Source organism: Oculina patagonica, chromosome 1 (assembly GCF_052425735.1).
Source record: "Oculina patagonica isolate OP01 chromosome 1, crgOcupat, whole genome shotgun sequence".
Lineage (NCBI taxonomy): Eukaryota > Metazoa > Cnidaria > Anthozoa > Scleractinia > Oculinidae > Oculina > Oculina patagonica.
Genome location: NC_135758.1, coordinates 21,705,522 through 21,724,176, shown reverse-complemented (window position 1 = coordinate 21,724,176; position 18,655 = coordinate 21,705,522). Strand labels below are relative to the sequence as shown.

Genomic DNA, 18,655 nt, shown 5'->3' with positions numbered 1-18,655 from the left:
AGAGTAAATGAGAACAGTGTTGCTGCTGGATTTTCTGGAAGCTTGGATGATTTTTTTTGGAAAAGCTTCCGCAGTTTTGTTTTTTTACCCGAAGGAGATTGTGAAGATCGATCCCTGAATGACAATGAACCGAAACTTTATTCCTCTCAGGAAAAGAAGCTTGCCACTTTGCGACAATTTAGGGGTGAGGATAATCCCGAACCGAGTCTAACTTTGTTCTATAATTTGATCATCGCCCCTGTAGCTGACTTACTTGAGGGGTCCGAGATTATCATTGTACCTGAACCCTGCTTGTACAGTGTTCCATTTCCAGCGTTACTTGATGAAAGTGGGAAGTGTTTATCAGACACTTTCAGGATTCGTATCGTTCCTTCTCTGACGACTCTCAAATTTATTCAGGACAGTACTAGTCCTGACGACTATCACAGTCAGTCAGGTGCTCTGATAGTGGGTGATCCTGAAGTGGGTAAGGTGCGTTACAATGGTCGTCGAAAAACCTTCTCACCATTGCCTTTTGCAAGAAAGGAAGCGGAGATGATTGGGGGAATGCTTGGCGTTCAGCCTTTGTTGGGAGAGCAAGCAACCAAGCAGACAGTGCTTGAAAGATTACATTTAGTGGGTCTGATACATTTTGCTGCCCATGGTAATGCCGAAAGAGGAGAAATTGCCCTTTCTCCAGTACGCTCTTCTAAAAAGATTCCCAAAGAAGAAGATTATCTATTGACAATGTCTGACATTTCAAATGTTCGTCTGCGAGCTAAACTGGTGGTACTTAGCTGTTGTCACAGTGGTCGTGGGCAGATCAGGGCCGAAGGAGTTATTGGAATCACAAGAGCGTTCTTAGGATCCGGTGCACGCTCAGTACTAGTGGCACTGTGGGCGTTAGATGACAAAGCAACAGAGCAGTTTATGCGTCGTTTCTACGAGCATCTTGTTTTTGGGGAAAGTGCCAGTGAATCTCTTCATCAGGCCATGAAGTGGATGAGAGATAACGGCTACTCTGAAGTGAAGCAGTGGGCACCGTTCATGCTCATTGGAGATAAGTTCATGCTCATTGGAGATAACGTGACATTTGACTTTAGAAAATAACAGAAAGTATTGAATAAGAAAGCAGTAATCTTAAACTAAGCAGCTGCCGTTTTATTTTAAAAGGAACAATATCCTTTTAATGCTAGTCCTGTTTGGAACGGTGCTTTAATTTCCTCTTCTCTAACAAACGTTTTGCATAGTTTATTAAAAAAATCAATCGCCCGCTCTTACTAGAAATTAGCCGGCGTAAAAAATGTTGGCGGGATGTTGGGAGAACAAGAGATAAGCTTGTAAATCACGTGCCATTTATATCGCTTAATAAATAGATCACAGTGGCTGATGGTTAAAAAATTTGCCATGAGATTACTTAATAAGACTTGCTGTATTCTCTTCAACTGAGCTCAACTAAAATGTGCACCCCTTTTAAATTCCCTTGTCTTCTGAAGTTTTACACTTACTGATTAACCAAAATGACGCGAAAGAAGATGAACTGATACGGTCCTTCGTATCAATCAACGCCAAACGAAATCCAACTTTAAACCAATTCCAACTTTTAACGCGTACCAATCAATCAACGTCAAGCCAAATTCAACTCTAACAGTGGCAATCGAAAGGGTTGAACTTGATTGAATCTTGTGCAAGCAGGGAGGCAGGCAGGCAGGCAGGCACGTAGTCGGCCCCTTAACCATGGCATAAATGAGGCCTTGTCGTTTTCTACTACTTGCGCATAAAAAAAAATGTTTGAATCCCAGTGTGATTCACATTTTTGCCATAGTTCTTTGACATGTTACCTTGATAGGTTAGGGTTTAAAAATGTGAAAGCAAAAGAAACGCTCGTCGTATAAGATTTGCCATTCACTGGTGCTTTTCACGTCCGTCAACTGCAGGCAAAGTCAAAAACCCGGACTTTCTATTTTTTCCTCCATGGACGTGTGCACTGTCGTCATCCTCCGTTTACATGCAGCGGAAAACTCCAAGGCCAAAAAATCCCCAAGAAAACGCGTTACCAATAAAGAAATTTCTTTTTTAATCCTAAGGCATGTACTCATTCAATTGCATGCACCAAAGGACAAACCGACAAGGAGTCTACCTAACTTTTGTCAAGGCACTCGCATACACCGCCCATTAAGTGCTCCAAAAAATTTAGGACTTAAAAAGTCGCTTACCTCGATGTCTGAACATTGAACGAGTTAAGTCACTTGGAGAATCGTTCCGTAGCGAGTTTCAAAGAATGAAACGGGTTTTCTTCGCGCGGTCCTCGTTGTGGTCGTCTTTCCAAGTTCTTAGCAAAATTTGTTCACTGCCACAAGAATCCAAAACCGTCCAAGTATCGACGGGTAAAATTTAACTAATGTAAGGTTAGCCTTTCAGCCGACGTTTGCCCTTTGAATACTTACATGCCTTGTGACTTTGACCGATATAAAACAACATTCATGTCTTGCATTTAGTATTTTCGTCAAGTGAGAATGTTGTCCCAATCAAAAAATAACTATCAGTCCAAATCACTCAATCAAAATTTTAGTCAATGGTGACCTTTAATCGTGTAACGTTCTCAATGGGCGATGTGCACCTCCGAACCACCCAAGTCTACAAAGGTTTGACAAAGGGCAGCATTTTGAATTACTTAAAACCGGGCCAATAAAGCACAATCTTTATCAATATAGACGATATGAAGCACCTTTTTGGCTGTAAACGTCCATTTTTATTGAAGCCCCCTTCTAACCTGTCCCGAACAAGATGCTGTGGGGCAATGTGATAGAATATACCCCACCCCTATACCGAGGTTTCTGGCATACAAGAATTTAAGGCTACTTTTGCACGGGACCGGTTCCAAAGGGATACAAATGGATCTGGTCCGATTTTCGAACCAGATAGGTCTTCTGTTTACAGGGGAACGTTCTGGGACTGGTCAGGAACGGTTCCAAAACTGAACCTACAAAATGAGCAGGTCCAGTTTTGGATCCGCTTCGGACCGGTATCGTGTAAATAGAAGCCGATTAGGCGATTATTAAACGTAGCCTAAATAACTGCTTTTACTGGAGACATCTTGTTTTGAGAAAAAAAACAACAACAATATTTGTGATTTGCTTATTTAAAATGACCAACTTACTGCAGTTGTTTTCGTCATCTTTGTTAGAACAGTCATTTGTACCATCGCACACAGCTGTTGCTAGAAGGCATTTTCCCCCTTTACAGCTAAACATGCTGGAAGGGCATTCACAACTCTCCTCGTCTGAGCCATCTTTGCATGCAAAGTCGCCATCACACAGTAGATTCTTCTTGACACATTCGCCATTTTTGCATGCGAACTTGTTGTCGCTGCACTTGAAACCTGGAAGTTTAAAATAGTTGTATACGCCTTATTATCTAAACGCGAGAGCCGAACGGGCAAGATGTAATGGAATATGGGTCTAGCCCAGCGTTAATGTGAGATTTATGACTCGACTTGGTGGTTGGAAAAGGACAGTGGGAATGAATGATTGAAATCTTTATTCAAAAATGTGGTGGAAACAATATTTCTTACCTCTCAAAGCGGAAGGGAAAGAAGGCAGAAATAAAGATGTCGATCTATGAAGTGTATTCTCCTAAGAAAATATGTGTTCAAATATTTAAAATAAAAAACCCCAAAAGTAATCTTGTTTTAATGTTACCAGATCAGCAATACAGCATTTGGGCTTGTTGTTTTCAGTTGTGAACACTCACAGTTTCAGGTGTATAATACAAAAGATTAGAGAGAGACAAAAAGTTGGAAAATACGATTCTAATTAGCCTAATATAAGGAACGATCACGCAAAGGAAACAAATAAAGAAGCAAAAAAAATCACCTGGCTCAGCGAAGTAAGGTCTCAGGGAGCAATTCTCTGTTGTTATGATGACGTCATCGATCGCTACGTTGATCTTGTTAACAACAAAGCCCTCTCCCTCAAAGATAACCTACAGGATTGCAAACAAGAGTTTGTAGCTACTACTCGCATTTCTCCTTGCTTCGTCGTCAAGATAGAAGCTATTCGAAATATTCTCAAAGAATACAGAAGGTTTAACAATAAAAATTAACGGTAAAATTGCGCGAAGTTTCGACCGCTCTTTAAATGTAAGAAATAAAATTTGCATAGGTATATAACGCTACGAAAAAGGTAAAAATGCGTGAAAAATATTAATTTAATAGAAATATGTAAAAATGTGTGTAAAAAGAATGTAGAGAGTACTTTGTAAAAACAATAAAAAGCATGCAATAAAAGCATGCTATAAAATTGAAAAGTTATTGGTAAGATCCTTTGGGTCGCGCCAGAGAATGTTCCGCGCGAATATGCTTTCCAATAGATGACGATACGTTCTTGTGCTCATCGACGCGCTAGTCAAGTGCCGGCACGTAAAACCAACATAACCTGCATCACACAGGTCACATTTAAAATGATAAACAAGGGACTGTTGGTATACTACTGGCGGCTTGACTTTGCGTAATTTCAGGTCTCGCTCAATCTTGTGGCTGACGAAAACAGGTCGGATAATGGTGTTAATTTTCTGGCTAAGATCTTTCAGTTGCTTGCGAAGAAAATCAGCTGAAGTTTGGTCTTTAAACGGTTACACAACACGAACGGGCTCTGGACTATTGTTGTCCGTCGGTGAAGTAAATTCTTTTTATACACATTTTTTAGATATTTCTATTTCATTAATATTTTCATACATTTTTACCTCTTTGTAGCTATATGTATCTATGCAAATTTTATTTCTTACATTTAGCTTGATAATGACCGAAGAGCGGTCGAAACGTCGCGCAATTTTACCTTTAATTTTTATTGTGAAATATTTTAAAAAACCCTTGCTGATAAGAATACAAAAGGGCTTTGAAATGTCACTGTCGGGCAAATGAAATGGTCGTGGAATGCTGTGCCTGAAATGCGGTATAATCTCGAAATATGAAATGTAGCAAAAGCTAAATCTTAACACATTTCTTCAAAATGTTTATTAACTCCGCAATTTAGTCATGAATGCCTACATAATCAACATTTATTAGTTGACTCTGCCTTCTTCACCATTACCCCACTAAAGGGCTTTTATCTTAAAAATCGTGATCATGTAACGACACAATGTGATACCGGCCGAGAAACTGAAAAAAGTCTTCGAATTTCTCGATGTTTATACCAACTGATATCAAATGGCTTCGTTCTAACCTGAACCTCCTTCGCCACCTGACCAAGCCACTTGAGCTGCTGACCATTTTGCACCGTGGTTTCCGATCAACTGCCACACTAACACTGGCTCTTCTCGTTGTGGCTGTCGAAGAAAAACCTTCAAAGACGACTTTGATTGAGCGGGCATGAGGTAATTAAAATGTAAACACAAGCCAACGGTTTGATGAAATGGTTTCCACGGTAACTGCGGACTTTCCAACCTTGCTTTAAAGGAGCCATCAATATAGGCAAAATGAGCTGGAAGAAAACATTTTTAACTCTTCCATTTTTCAATAATTTATAAAAAGCTTTGACTTTGGGCTGTGTTCATTTATTTAAGTGCGATCCCAGTAGCTTCAAGGGACGGGGTATTTCAATCTCCCCCGAGCAGCAGTGTAGCATCTCTTCAGCTTGAAATTCTATTGGTCCTCTAGCGTAGCAGTAACTATTGTTATTGGGTCTAAGGGCGTTGTTTCTGTTTTTTTTGTTTTGTTATATTGTACTTTCGAAAGGTAACGAGCCATTTATTGGAGAGCTTGTGAGATCTGTTTTCCGATCCCCACCCTGAATGGGTTGCTACTTCCTCCCAAATTACCCCATTCCCCTCCCACCGCCAGGTTTTGTCAGTGCAGTTTAAACAGTTCCCCAGTACTCATTTACTCTGCTTGGTGAGGAATTCTTTGAGAGTGTAAACTATCTTCCCCAAGCTTCAACGACCACGGGCAGGACTCTATGGTTGATTAGTCCATTCGCGCTGACCATATGGCCATCGCACCCAGCCAACAAAGGGAAGAACAACTTAAGGCGGTGTTACACAGAAACTTGAACTTGCAACAACGATTTTTTGTGCAACAATGTTGCGTGAAAAATCAAACACCGTGTAACGTGGTACCGGCGACGATTTTTCGCGCAACGTACGTTTGGCTCGGCACCGTTTTTTAAACCCAAGTTCAAAACTTTCAACGTGTTGCCAACATTGTTCGCGATCAATCGTTGTTACAAGTTGCCCCGTGTAACACAATCTTTACCTGGATATTTTTCGAAGGTGTTAGCATTCGACAATTTCCACTTTTTTTCTTTATCACCAAGGCTTGTCCAGCCACAATATTCTGATTGGAAGCGGCATTCTTTGACCACCACAGCTACAAAAAAGATAAAATAAAAGTAAAGTAAACAATTAAAAGGAGAACGGCTTTCATCCTATCTTAGTGAAAAATTGCAATGAAAAAAGACTGCATTTACCTTGAAGATGAAGATGTCCCAGCACCCTCTCTTCCACAATCTGTTCTGAGTTGTTGACAAAGGAATAACTGGCCTGTTACAGAAAGAAAAATTATAAAATAACATTTTAGGACTTTTCTGACTGGTTGATAATTGGAAAAGGAAAAGTGTCATTTTTGACATGTTTAACACTTTCAAAACCATGACCTGTTTAAGGCAATCAGTTACAATAGACAAGGAGAAAATCAAAAATCAGTTTCATTGAGGAACTTGTTCCACTGACCTTTATTGTACAATTTCTTGGTTGTTTGTCCGTGTTAAAAGTAGCCGTGAATGGTGTGTTCACACAAGACAAATTAAGCGCGGGATTCACTGATATATTTTGTTCAAGTGTTGAAATGTTTAGTTCCAGCGGGCAATCTGGGCAATATACACCCTCACAACAGAATCGGTAAAAACCTGTTTTTAAAATAGAAGAAAATGCAATTCAAATTAAGTTTTCCTCATATTTACGTGTACCATATGTTGTTTCCGAAAGATACCATTTACCTCCAAATTTTTGTTTTGCGATAACAGATTTTTGAAAAGAACAAGTCGTGAAGTCATTAACAAATACTACACTGTCAGCTGTTTCAATCGATATGGTTCCATTTTGAAAACAATTTTTTATCATAATTTTTACAACAATAAAACAGAATGAGACTGAAACGCCGCCAATCAAACTTGACTTGACTTATGGCCATAAGCCCTAAGTGGGCAAAGGGCCGGGCCGCCAATCAAAGACGAGATAAAATTGCTGGCTAAAAAGTCAATCTTAAAGCTGGAATCTCAAATGACAATTGTTTTTTTCCAGAGTTTCGTTTCGCCCCCACTTTTAAGTACTTCGTTCTTTTTTATATTCATTTCTGTTTATTATTTATGTAAATATCGCACAAGAACCAACCTGCTACGCGTAAATTTGTACCAACTGTGGCAGATAAGGAGGTTTTGTGATGGTCCAGTGTTACCTCTAATCTTCGCGTTCCTGTTAAGAATTCAGCGTTATGTCATAAAAAAGATTGTTCACCTTGATAAGATAATAAATTAACATGTACTAAGAATTTATTCTTAATTTGTAATATTGCTGAAAATGCTTTTGCTCAAATCAAGCTTAAAAGAAGCGCTAGTGCTTGGAACAACGAAAGGATAAATGATGATGATAAACATCGAGTCAAAGGGAGGGATGATTTGGAATTATATTCAAGCAAACTTTTCTTTATTATTAATTTTGTGAAAAGACAGCCTTTATCGAAACATTTTTTAACAGTTGGAGAACAGGGTGGTGCTAACAAATAACAAGCGGAAACGTTTTAAAAACAATTTTGATTTTATGAAATTTTCAATTTTCAAACGAAAGAAAAATTAAGCCCTAGAAGCTCTATATTTTATTGATATTTCCTCAACAAAATCTTCACCATCTCAGATCAAAGCAAAGTTACCTGGTTTAGTCCAAAACAGTCTTGTCACTGGAATAGGTCGTTCGTATTTTCCACTTGGTGTGCGCATGCCCACAGATATGTGGTCTTTGCCCGTTTCTTCCCTCATGAACGCTTCCATTCGATAAAGTCGACATTTGTCGAGAAACTCTGGTTGCGACTTTTGCTCTTGATGCCTTAAAAATATACAATAAACTTTCAACATCTTACTTTTAGGCAAGGGCCAATGAACAGTACAGAGGTACCGGATCCTGGTGGATCTAAGTCAGCAAATTGTGGATTTATTCAGTAAATTATAGTGAACTGATTTAAACAACTAAAATGAAAGAAAGGTTGACCGCGCACAGGGAAAAACGTTACAATTCAAAATACCACGACAAAAATTTATAAGATTACAAGCAAAAAACGTCAGAATATAAATAAATTTGACTTTATCTATTTGAATTCTTACATTTTTAGTTATGATATCTATTGAAGTTTGAATTGTGACGTTTGTTTTAATTTCTTGTAGTTCTTTCCCTCATTCTCAAAAGCCGTTCTCTCCTTTTCATGTTCTCATGTCGCATACCTGTCCCACTCGTTATGTGCTGTAACTCTTTTCGTGGATATTATTGGTTGCTTGGCTACACTTTCCTCGACTTTCCTGACTTCTTTTTCAATGCCATCCTCAGTGACATCGTGCTTCCACAACTCACACAAATCGTCACATGACACGTAAAAAGTATAATTGCCGCTTTCAGGGACCTATAAAATGATATGAAATTACCTAAACATTAGTCATACGTGACACGCCACAAAATTTAAAGTCATCAAATTAACAAATTGACATCAGTTTTTTATGCGTCTGACCTGTTATTAATGATAAGTTGTGTCATAACATTGTCAAAGTGTTGTAGATGCACGAGCCTCTTTTACAGTAACAAAAAGCCAAAACTGATTTTAAAACGAAGGAAGCTGCAATGCGGAGAATCATAGGCTAAGAGATTAAGAGTTTGGTAAGAATACGGCCAGAAATACAAGAGAAAATTGAAATAGTTCAACTTACCTTTTATCCAGTGGAAAATGTTTTCAATGTAATCCGCTAAAACGCGGTTCAGCTTCTTAATTTCATTGACAGAATGCATTCCCACTCACCGCCGATTTTCAGGCTGAATCCTCAATAAATATTCTCATCTTTTCGCCCTCAGGTTGCAATAGTTTCTTAAGTTTTAACTGATAAATTAAAGATGATTTCCTCATTGAAAACTACTAGTTTAGAATGTAGCGCTAAACCAGTGCTTTAAAGTTTGGACAAAACCTTCGCTGATTGCGTCAGCACTAAACGAGTTTCATGCGTCTATACTCTTATCGACAATACAATTCGCCAATCAGCACGCGAGAATTCGCTTCGTTATTGTAAAAATTTGAATTCACGTGATTTATACCTAGACATGTAAGTTCAGTCTTATATTTTAAGATCAGGCTCAATTTCTGGAAAAAGGGAAGAACGTAAACATAAACGTGAAGGTAAAAAGTCATTTGAACAGATGAACCCACTTTTGTGATATACACTTTCCTCTGGGCCATTTTTAGCTTTAGATGATCTAGTCATGCAATGAGGTTAAGTAATGGACCTTAATGGCACTCACTCACTCACTCCATTCTTTTAAACACTCATTAATCCATTTCATCCGTGAGCTGGCTCACAGGAGCCTTTGAACATAACCGGCGAGTCTTCTGTGACTTTGGATACGCAAAAAGATGTTTACCTGTAAGTAGCTTGTTAATCGCTGAATGTACTTCTCTCCCACGTTGATTGGTGCATCGAAGTCCCGCAAAACAATGTGGCCTTGAACTGCAGACTTAAACGTGGGATTGTCACGCATAGTGGGTGCCTTTTTGGAGTCGTAATTGACGTTATACCACCCTTCACGTAAAACTCCGCGTGCCTCTGCAGAAAACTCTACAGTGAAAAAGTAAGGTAAGACAATTTATTAAATCCCCAACCTCGGATATTGCATTTCTAGCTTTATGATTGGTTCACTGAATTTCGGTTATCAGCTCATATCCTATGTTTGACCTTATATGGGAAATGAGTGCGGCAAGTGCCGCTCAGCGTAAAATGTTTCTGCGGGAAGCGACAGTTCCATCAGAAAAATGGTTGAAAATAGCAAATTTGGCGAGCTTTATGAACAAGAAATAATCAGCGGTGCCTACAAAAACCACAGAAATACCATAGTAAAATGAACTACGCAAACAAAATGATTGATGCGAAAATTTTAATTAATAATACTTGTAAACGCACAACAAGAGCGAGTGTCTGAATAAAGTAGAAAAGCAGCAAATAATTTACGAAAAAACGGCAAACTGACACGGTTTTTTTTAGTTTACGACATAAAATTAGGCTTAGTACTTCTTTAAAAGTTTGTTACCTTTCAATCTTGGTCTTGTCCTTTTATACTTTCACTTTGAGCTCATTTTCGCTTCAGTCAAATAATATAGCAGTCTTGCTGACAGCCGTGGAGCCGTAAACAAGTACAATTTTAACACTTACTTCGTTCGACTTGCACAAGACATGTAGTTTTCAGAAAAGCTTTTGCTTCGGATCTTCCCGTAAATCTTACAGTGCGAATACTCGAACCGGGACAGTTGGAACAAAGTTAACCAATGACAACGTTAATTGAGAACAAAGGATCTCGACCTTTTTCGTTAACAGACCAATGACGTTCAAGAACGCAAACAATAGATTTACAGAAAAATTTGAAAACTCAACAACGTTGCAAATAGTTGCGGACCTCTCAGGGAACTCGCCTTGTTTTTGATTGGTTAGTTTCGATCCTTAATTTTCAAGAGGTCGTAGATAGAGATCGTAGATAGATAAAGTTAGACAAGTTATACAAGATGTATGTTACAATATCATCTTCGCGAAAAGTTTACAAATCAAACTACGAACCGTGAATTTTCTCTTCGCGGCCAGGAGTTGTGAATTGAATATTCCACACTGTGTTCGCTCTTGTTTGAAAATTTTCACTCCGGAAATAAAATGAAGACTGTGAAATCAAATTCACGCCGTAATTATTTTCATTTCGCTCTAGCTTTTCAGTAGCTTTGCTCTGTCTGTTGCCTTGAAATCGATGCGAGTCACTTCCTCGCCAATGTTAACAAATTGCTTTTACACCTTCGTATGACTTTGAAATTCACGAAAACAGAATACTTATATCGTCGGTCAATGCCGTATAACTGTCCACAAGTTACCACTTTACATTTTTTCGACTTATTTTGCTTGTTTACAAGCAAAAAAGAGGAGAATAGCGTTTAGTGGACTCAAATCTGAACCGGAAGGGATCGCATTCTTGTTAACTCTCAAGGGAATACTTTCCGCTGTGGGTGGTCAAAGCGCGTGACTTGTAAGTGTCACTCTATAGTTGTGCTTCAGCACTTCCGTTCTTGTAGAAAAAACGTGACTTGTCAAATTTACAAACATTATATAAGAATCAAAAACGTGAGTAGCCCAAATCTTACGTCACATAACCAATTAAGAATGTAAGCGGTTCAACGCTCAAAGGCAGTGAAGTTTAAAACGATTAAGAACGCAATTTTTACTAGTACAAGTCTTTAGGCGCTAATATTAATTTAACCTAAAACGATTAACAACGCAAATTTGTACTCGTACAAGTCTTTCACACACTAAAACGTTGCCAATAGTTAACCAAAGGGAACTCATTTCGTGACAATTGATTATTTCTGCTGAGTTGCACAATTGTGCTTCAGCACTTCCGTTCTTGTAGAAAAAACGTGACTTGTCAAATTTACAAACATTATATAAGAATCAAAAACGTGAGTAGCCCAAATCTTACGTCACATAACCAATTAAGAATGTAAGCGGTTCAGCGCTCGAAGACAGTGAAGTTTAAAACGATTAAGAACGCAATTTTTACTAGTACAAGTCTTTAGGCGCTAATATTAATTTAACCTAAAACGATTAACAACGCAAATTTGTACTCGTACAAGTCTTTCACACACTAAAACGTCGCTAATAGTTAACCAAAGGGATCTCATTTCGTGACAATTGATTATTTCTGCTGAGTTGCACAATTTAGAATTGCAACATCATCTAGCGAAGCGCACTATTACTAAAAATAGATTTCGCCACATGATACCCCCCCCCCCCCCCCCCCCCTCTGCGTGAGTCGGACAACAATTTTAGTTTGGGCAAAGGCTTTGTATGGAGGGGACCGACACAATGTGAGGCCGAGATTCTCGAAAGGCTCGAAAAATCATAGATTCCAAACATTTTTGCTTTAGTAAGTGAAAACAGATTGAAGGTATCCAAAAAATGGCCCAAAATTGAATTTATTAGTCGAAGATCCGGCAATAACACCTTGATTCCCAGTGCAAAATTATTCAGGCTGCCGAGAAATTTAAGCGGCGGATAGCGAATTACTATCGAATTATATAATTGCGAAGGATTGCTTTATTTAGGCACCGGAAAGATCGTCGGTTGCAAGAAATTCAGAATTCTTCCCGAATTTGACGGCACTGATCGCCGGTCATCCGATCTGTTTCGACACATGATAGATAGAGGGCGAAAATATTATGCTATTCAAACGCCTTTCTAATGGAATTGACGGCGGGTTTGATTTTAATAAAGCTGTTATTTATCCCCATTACTATTACAGACTGCAGCTACAGCTGCCGAGCTCGATCAGTGTATATTAAATAGTATTTGCCGCGACAATTGTGTAACGAAATTGACCTCTTAAAATATTCGGGTCAGGCAAGGGGACCGATCGGACGAGCGTTTCTTTGTGTAATTTTGTGGGGCATAAATCTGAGGTTAGCTCTGTTGTGTTGGAAAATGTGCCACTAAGAACAGTGTAAACGTTTTGCATTTCTCATAAAAATAAATGTTTTCTTTCAGCAAATCCCGGCAGCAAATCGGGCCTTTATAATCCATTCAATAACTGAGAGTAAAACATTTTACACATTTATTGAATAATCGCTCTGTTTGACAAACCTTTTGTTTCAAACCACGGTTTGAGCTTTCTACGTTGCACAGGTAAGGCTTTCTCTCGAAATCCGAGCCAATCTGGCCATGGTTTTGTGAAACAATCGCTAAATATGCCTCCAAAGTGCCCGCCAACCATACATTGCTCTTACAGAGAGCGGTTTGTTTGTTTGAATTTTGACTCACACCGGGGGTCAAATTCTGTGACGTCATTAGTGCGCTTCGCTAATTGCAACATCATTAAATGTGTTAAGTGATATTTATAAGTGTTTTTGTAGCCTGTTGTGAAATTACTTCCGGTGGAAGTAGTAAGTAAACGTTAAACGTTTCTTCTGTTCAGAAGTAAATGCATCGATCGCAATTAGAAAAATAACAGAAACTGTTTTGCTGGAAATGTAGTCGTTAGAAATGGCATGTGTAGCTGTAAGGTAAAGAATAACGCGAGGAGAAGCGGCTTTTGGTAATATCCAAACGAAAATTTACTTCTCAGTGTGGGGTTAAGATTGCGTGACGAGACAAAAGGTAACTCTGTCGTGCGTAACCTAACCTGCGATCAGGCGTTATTTTTCTGCATTAGGCCGAGTAGAAATCTTTCTAACTCGAAAGGAAACGACTATTTCGATTAAACATGTTAAAGGCAAACGTCAAAGTTTACCTTTTTTAACCAAGCCAAAGTATATGAGTCGCAAAGCACCCAGTCGTCGCGACTGACAAATACAGCATTTACTCCGCGAAAATAAAAAATACTTGAACTGAAAGACGTTTGAATTCTTCCATGATATGTTCGAACAACAATGCCCAGGATAAACCTTCTACTCATACTAACCTCATGCAAAAAAAGTCGATATCTCGAAGAGATCTTTGATTTGACACGATTTGAGGCCACGTGAAATGTAAACATCGGTTATCTACTGTTACAACTTTGTAAACTCACGGTTTTCGTGAAAAAAGGAGTTTGTTCCGTTTCGTCATTGAGTCTTCAATCTTTCTGCGGTTTAATAAAATTACCACAGGCTAAAGTCACTGAAACTTTTATGGGAGAAACGTTTGTATTCAATTTCCGCTCACATGCGACATAAGACACTGCATACGACGGAATAGGCACTTGAGACCTCCTTTGAAACAATTCCATCCCGTTTCGCGTCTTCGCGCTTGTCGTGAATAAAAGCGTCCTTCGTTATTCTTTACTGTGCTATCACCAACGAAGAGCAATACAATTTTATCAGAAAATTTCTTTTGAAGAATTTTTCAGCCTGTGAAAGCCAACTTTTGATTACGGTTTTACGTCTTTACGAGCGCTACTGAAAATTCGGTGCAGTCAGTAAAAATTTATTTTATCCAATCAAATACAAGGCAAGTTTCCTGAGAGGTCCGCAACTGTTTCAAACGTTGTTGACTGTTTAAATTTTGTTGCAAATCTATTGTTTGCGGTCTTGGACGTTATTGGTCCATTTCTAAAAAAGGTCGCCATTCTTTGTTCTCAATTAGCGTTGTGATTGGTTAACTTTGTTCCAACTGTCCCGGTTCGAGTATTCGCACTGTAACTGTTGTCACAATGTCCAGGATATATAGACGACTTTAGAGGAGATTGTTCGAGGAAAATATTAATCTTGGTAAAAAACTCTCTCGCTCGCTTTCTTCGTCGGTGTTTCATTCAACTCAAGAAGTGAACACCGCGCCACAAATTTTCCCGCCTTCTCATACTATTACTTCATTTACATAAAAATGAAATGTCCAGTCGATTTAAACTTAAAGATGAATTTAATAAAACAATTATTCCATTCGCCATTGTTGGATACGAGTCGTTATAGCCAACTCGGCGCTTCGCCCCTCGTTGACTATTTACCACCTCGTATCCAACGCGGGCTCATAGAATAATTGTTAAATACATCCCTTGTACAAAGTTGACGATTTCGATCAGACACATAATGATGTACAAGTTGAAACAAATCATTTTACATCTATTTGCCAATTTGTTGTTTTCAGTTCAAGGGGACGTGTGCTATCTTCCTTTTTATTAGCTTCGTTACTTTAGCTTAGCTGAATTGCTTTAGCTCCAACTTCTGAACTTTTCGGTTTATCGAAGCTTACTGTCACATGCATAAAAATCACGTAAAACGAAAGACGTACATCATCTTTGAAGCTAAATCTACCCCGTGTATGTTACTCACCAATTGTACGTACAACAACGTGGCAGAGAACTAGCGTGACCTTCTTTCCAATCAACGTGATTGTCACATAACTTCCGAGTGCCGGTGGAGAACACTGGATTTTATAGGATAAAGGTTTCCCATAGTCCAGTGATCCTGTACAAGTTGGATCTAAACCAGTTTGACTGGTGGATACTGTGACGTTGAGAATTCCAGTGTCACGTGCACAGCAATCGATTTTATCTTCGATTTCAACAGATTCAACATACAGTGGTTTCTCAAGAGTGATTTGCCACCAAGGGTTAGACTCCTAATTAAAAAACAACAAAACAAAAACAAAAGAGAAAAAGTAACATAAAAAAACCAAGCAAAAAAAACCAAGCATGCAAAAGAAATGAAAAACAAAAATACTACTTGTACAGTGTTCTCCCTAGGATTTTGGAAGCCAGGGGTATTCTGACTGTGATTTTCAACTGCGTTTGAAGAAGCCTGTCGTGGCCTGAATAGACAATTAGGAAAGATTTTCAAACTTACGACTCACTTGTGCTTGATTCAGCAAGTAACTGTTATTCTCTAGATGTTTTTCTGAGCCCAATTAAATGTCCAATAAAATCATTAAAAGATTAGTGTCGTGGGCGAATGAACGTCTTCCCCCGCATTACTATCAATTTTCTGTATACCAGAACTGAAATTAAGATAACGTTAGGCTTAATTGTTGGTTTTAAAGCCAGGCGCCAACGAGTCTTCAGTCATGATCATTCAACCTGGGCGTCCTCGCCTGGCCTTAAATACCTAGAGAGAACACTGTGTTATCTGCTATTGTAGAGACTCAGTGTGCGTAAAGATTTACTAAATGACTCAAGATACTGTTAAGACAGACAGAAAGATAAACAGCCAGACAAACATACAACGGACAGCAAGACAATGGGACAGAAAGACAAAAGGGCAGACAGACAGACAGACAGACAGACAGACTAAGAGAAAGACAGACAAACAGACGGCTAGAAAAACGTACATAAAGGCAGATATAGACACACAGGCGGACAGACAGCCAGACAAACAGACATTAAGACAAACAGAAAGGTAGACAAACAGACAGACGGCAACACCTAATTCTTTACAGTCACAATCGGCATTTGCAATTTTCTATTTTCACAAACAAACCGTGGGAGTGTGAAACAAGCTAGATTTGTTCACGGAAGTCCCGAGTTTAGCTCTCCAGCTACGTTTGTAAATAACCAGCTGATCTGCCTCCTGCCAGTTGGGATTTTTAACCATGTTTTGTTTATTTTCGAGATTTGTTTAATTCAGTTAAGAAATTTTATTTTGTTATTTTATTTAATTAAACTTCATAACTTTATTATTTTTTTTTCATTTCATTCTGCACTGCGCTAGTCGCCATGCTACTCACAACGTATCCCTTTTAAAATAATATCTCTCAGGCAAACGAGTGTTGTGTGTACCCAGGGCCGTACCTAGGATTTTTTGTTTGCGGGGGTAAGTTTTCCTGGCGGAGGCAACTGGGTTTTTTTAGTTTAGTTTTTCTTGTTTTCTTTAGTTTTCTTATTTTTTTAGTTTTCCTGGCGGGGGTAACTGCCCCCCTCTGCCCCTCGCTAGGTACGGCTCTGGTACCTTTGTATAATGTTTTACCTTTTCTGAACGAAAGCATGTGGTGTAAGATTTATCAATAGCCAGCATGGGATGACGAGGCACCAAAACACTTGAACTTTGTGTCAAACTACGGTGTGACAATGACTTTACTGTAACAATAAAGATACAAAGGTTGAACAGTAATTATTAGTACTTATTGATGTCATTCTGATGTAGAAGCAGACAAACTAAATCATGAAGAAAGAAAGGAAAAACAGGAAAAAAGTGCAGTTATATTAGTGAATTGTTGACCCTTATAGTTGTAGCCTATGTGGTAGAAATGAAGTTATTAACGAATTTACTTCCACAAAGCACGAATGTTTCCAGGCATAACTAATCGATGATCAATGACATCAATTGGTAATCAATGAGTAATCGATGAGTAATCAGTTGATTAGTCATTGATTATTGGCGATGATCAATGAGTAATCGATGAGTAATCAAAGCCCAAACATTTTGTGGCCTATCGATTACTCATCGATGACATCGATTACTCATTGATGTAATTGATTACCTATTGATGTTATTGATTACTCATCGATGACCCATCGATTACTTATCGACTATTATACTGCACACAAAAGACACAATCCTTGCTTTCTTGTACCATTTTTTCGTTTTTTTTTTATGCTTTATTACTAGCATTCTTGTTGACGAAATTACGCCTTCGCAAAGGGTCAAATAACCTTCCGGCATGTCGAGACGTGAAGGGTACAGATGATTCTTAATTGTGCAATATTCATTTTACCCAACTCTTTATTTAACAGGGGCACCCAACGGAATATTTCGTTAAAATATCTGTTCGGAAGACGATTTGAGATCTAGAATTTTCGGAACATTCATTGTAAATTTTTTTGCTTGCCTGCCTTTCCTAGGATTTTCGAATATCTAAAAAATGGTATAATTGTTCATTTTTAACGGATTTTTACTCTAAAAAGGTCACCTAGAATTTTCGGGAGCCTTTCTCTGGCTGGAATTTTTTCGAAAAGGTAAGTTTTGATCCCTATAACTTTCGGATCACTAGACTTTCAGCTAGGAAATCCGAACAGATAAAAAATTTTTAGGGGATAAAAATATGCCTATATCTACCGTTTAAATACTAAAATACGTTCAACGGTGCTATCTTTAAGTGGTTTTGAACTATATTCTCGATGGGTACCCCTGATTTAATAACAAAACAACTGAACAGCAAAACCAACCAGTCTGAAAATGAAACTAACAAGTACTCAGACAATAAACGACTACGTGGTTATAGCTTTTGTTCGGTGGATGTTTGTCAGCAAAGTAAAACTGCTTCGGCTTAGGAAGACATCCGTCATAAGCAGTTACAGTACGCACCGGAACAGCTACAAGCACTTTTACTTTCTGTGCTGCTTTTTTCACGTGTAAACATGATATTACTAGACGTTATGGCGTTGTACAAGCTTGAGTATTTAATACTTTTACAAGTTCCGGTTTTCAACCACGAACCAGTGATATCGATGAGTAATCAATGCAATCGATGACTAATCGATGACCAAAAATTTTGTGGCCTATCGATTAGTCATCGATTACTCATTGATCATCGACAATAATCAATGACTAATCAACTGATTACCTATCGATTACCTATTAATTACTCATCGATTTCATTGATGTCATTGATGTCATCGATTAGATATGCCTGGATGTTTAGAAGTCTTAGACAGACATCCGCGGATCTCGAGCTCTTTGTACGTGATTGAAGAGTGTGTACTAACTGATATAACACCATTAGTTTGTTATTGTTTATAGAAGTCTTAGTATTTTTAAATTTTTGCATCAATTATATCAAACGTCAACTTAGTGATTAAAGCGATCTCCAGACTAAAACCGACTTCATATCTCAAAAAATATTGCAAACTAAAGGCAACGAGAAAACAGAAACTGTTATCAGATCGTGTAAGCTTAAAGCTTCCTTTGATGTTGTATAAATGACTGGTTATTACACTC

General features: G+C 38.4%; 1 protein-coding gene across 1 annotated transcript in view; it reads right to left on the bottom strand.

Moving 5' to 3' along the window:
- Window positions 1-18,655, bottom strand: part of LOC144636935 (MAM and LDL-receptor class A domain-containing protein 2-like) — a 74,364-nt gene that overhangs the window by 39,098 nt on the left and 16,611 nt on the right. Inside the window, exons 15-27 of the mRNA XM_078496135.1 lie at window positions 16,685-16,794; window positions 15,056-15,344; window positions 9,646-9,839; window positions 8,466-8,641; window positions 7,901-8,073; window positions 7,366-7,446; window positions 6,706-6,881; window positions 6,444-6,516; window positions 6,230-6,343; window positions 5,202-5,459; window positions 4,411-4,415; window positions 3,855-3,963; window positions 3,140-3,361 (exon numbers count right to left, since the gene is read on the bottom strand). Of these exons, the coding sequence (XP_078352261.1) occupies window positions 3,140-3,361; window positions 3,855-3,963; window positions 4,411-4,415; window positions 5,202-5,459; window positions 6,230-6,343; window positions 6,444-6,516; window positions 6,706-6,881; window positions 7,366-7,446; window positions 7,901-8,073; window positions 8,466-8,641; window positions 9,646-9,839; window positions 15,056-15,344; window positions 16,685-16,794 (1,980 nt within the window). The remainder of the gene's footprint in view (window positions 1-3,139; window positions 3,362-3,854; window positions 3,964-4,410; window positions 4,416-5,201; window positions 5,460-6,229; window positions 6,344-6,443; window positions 6,517-6,705; window positions 6,882-7,365; window positions 7,447-7,900; window positions 8,074-8,465; window positions 8,642-9,645; window positions 9,840-15,055; window positions 15,345-16,684; window positions 16,795-18,655) is intronic.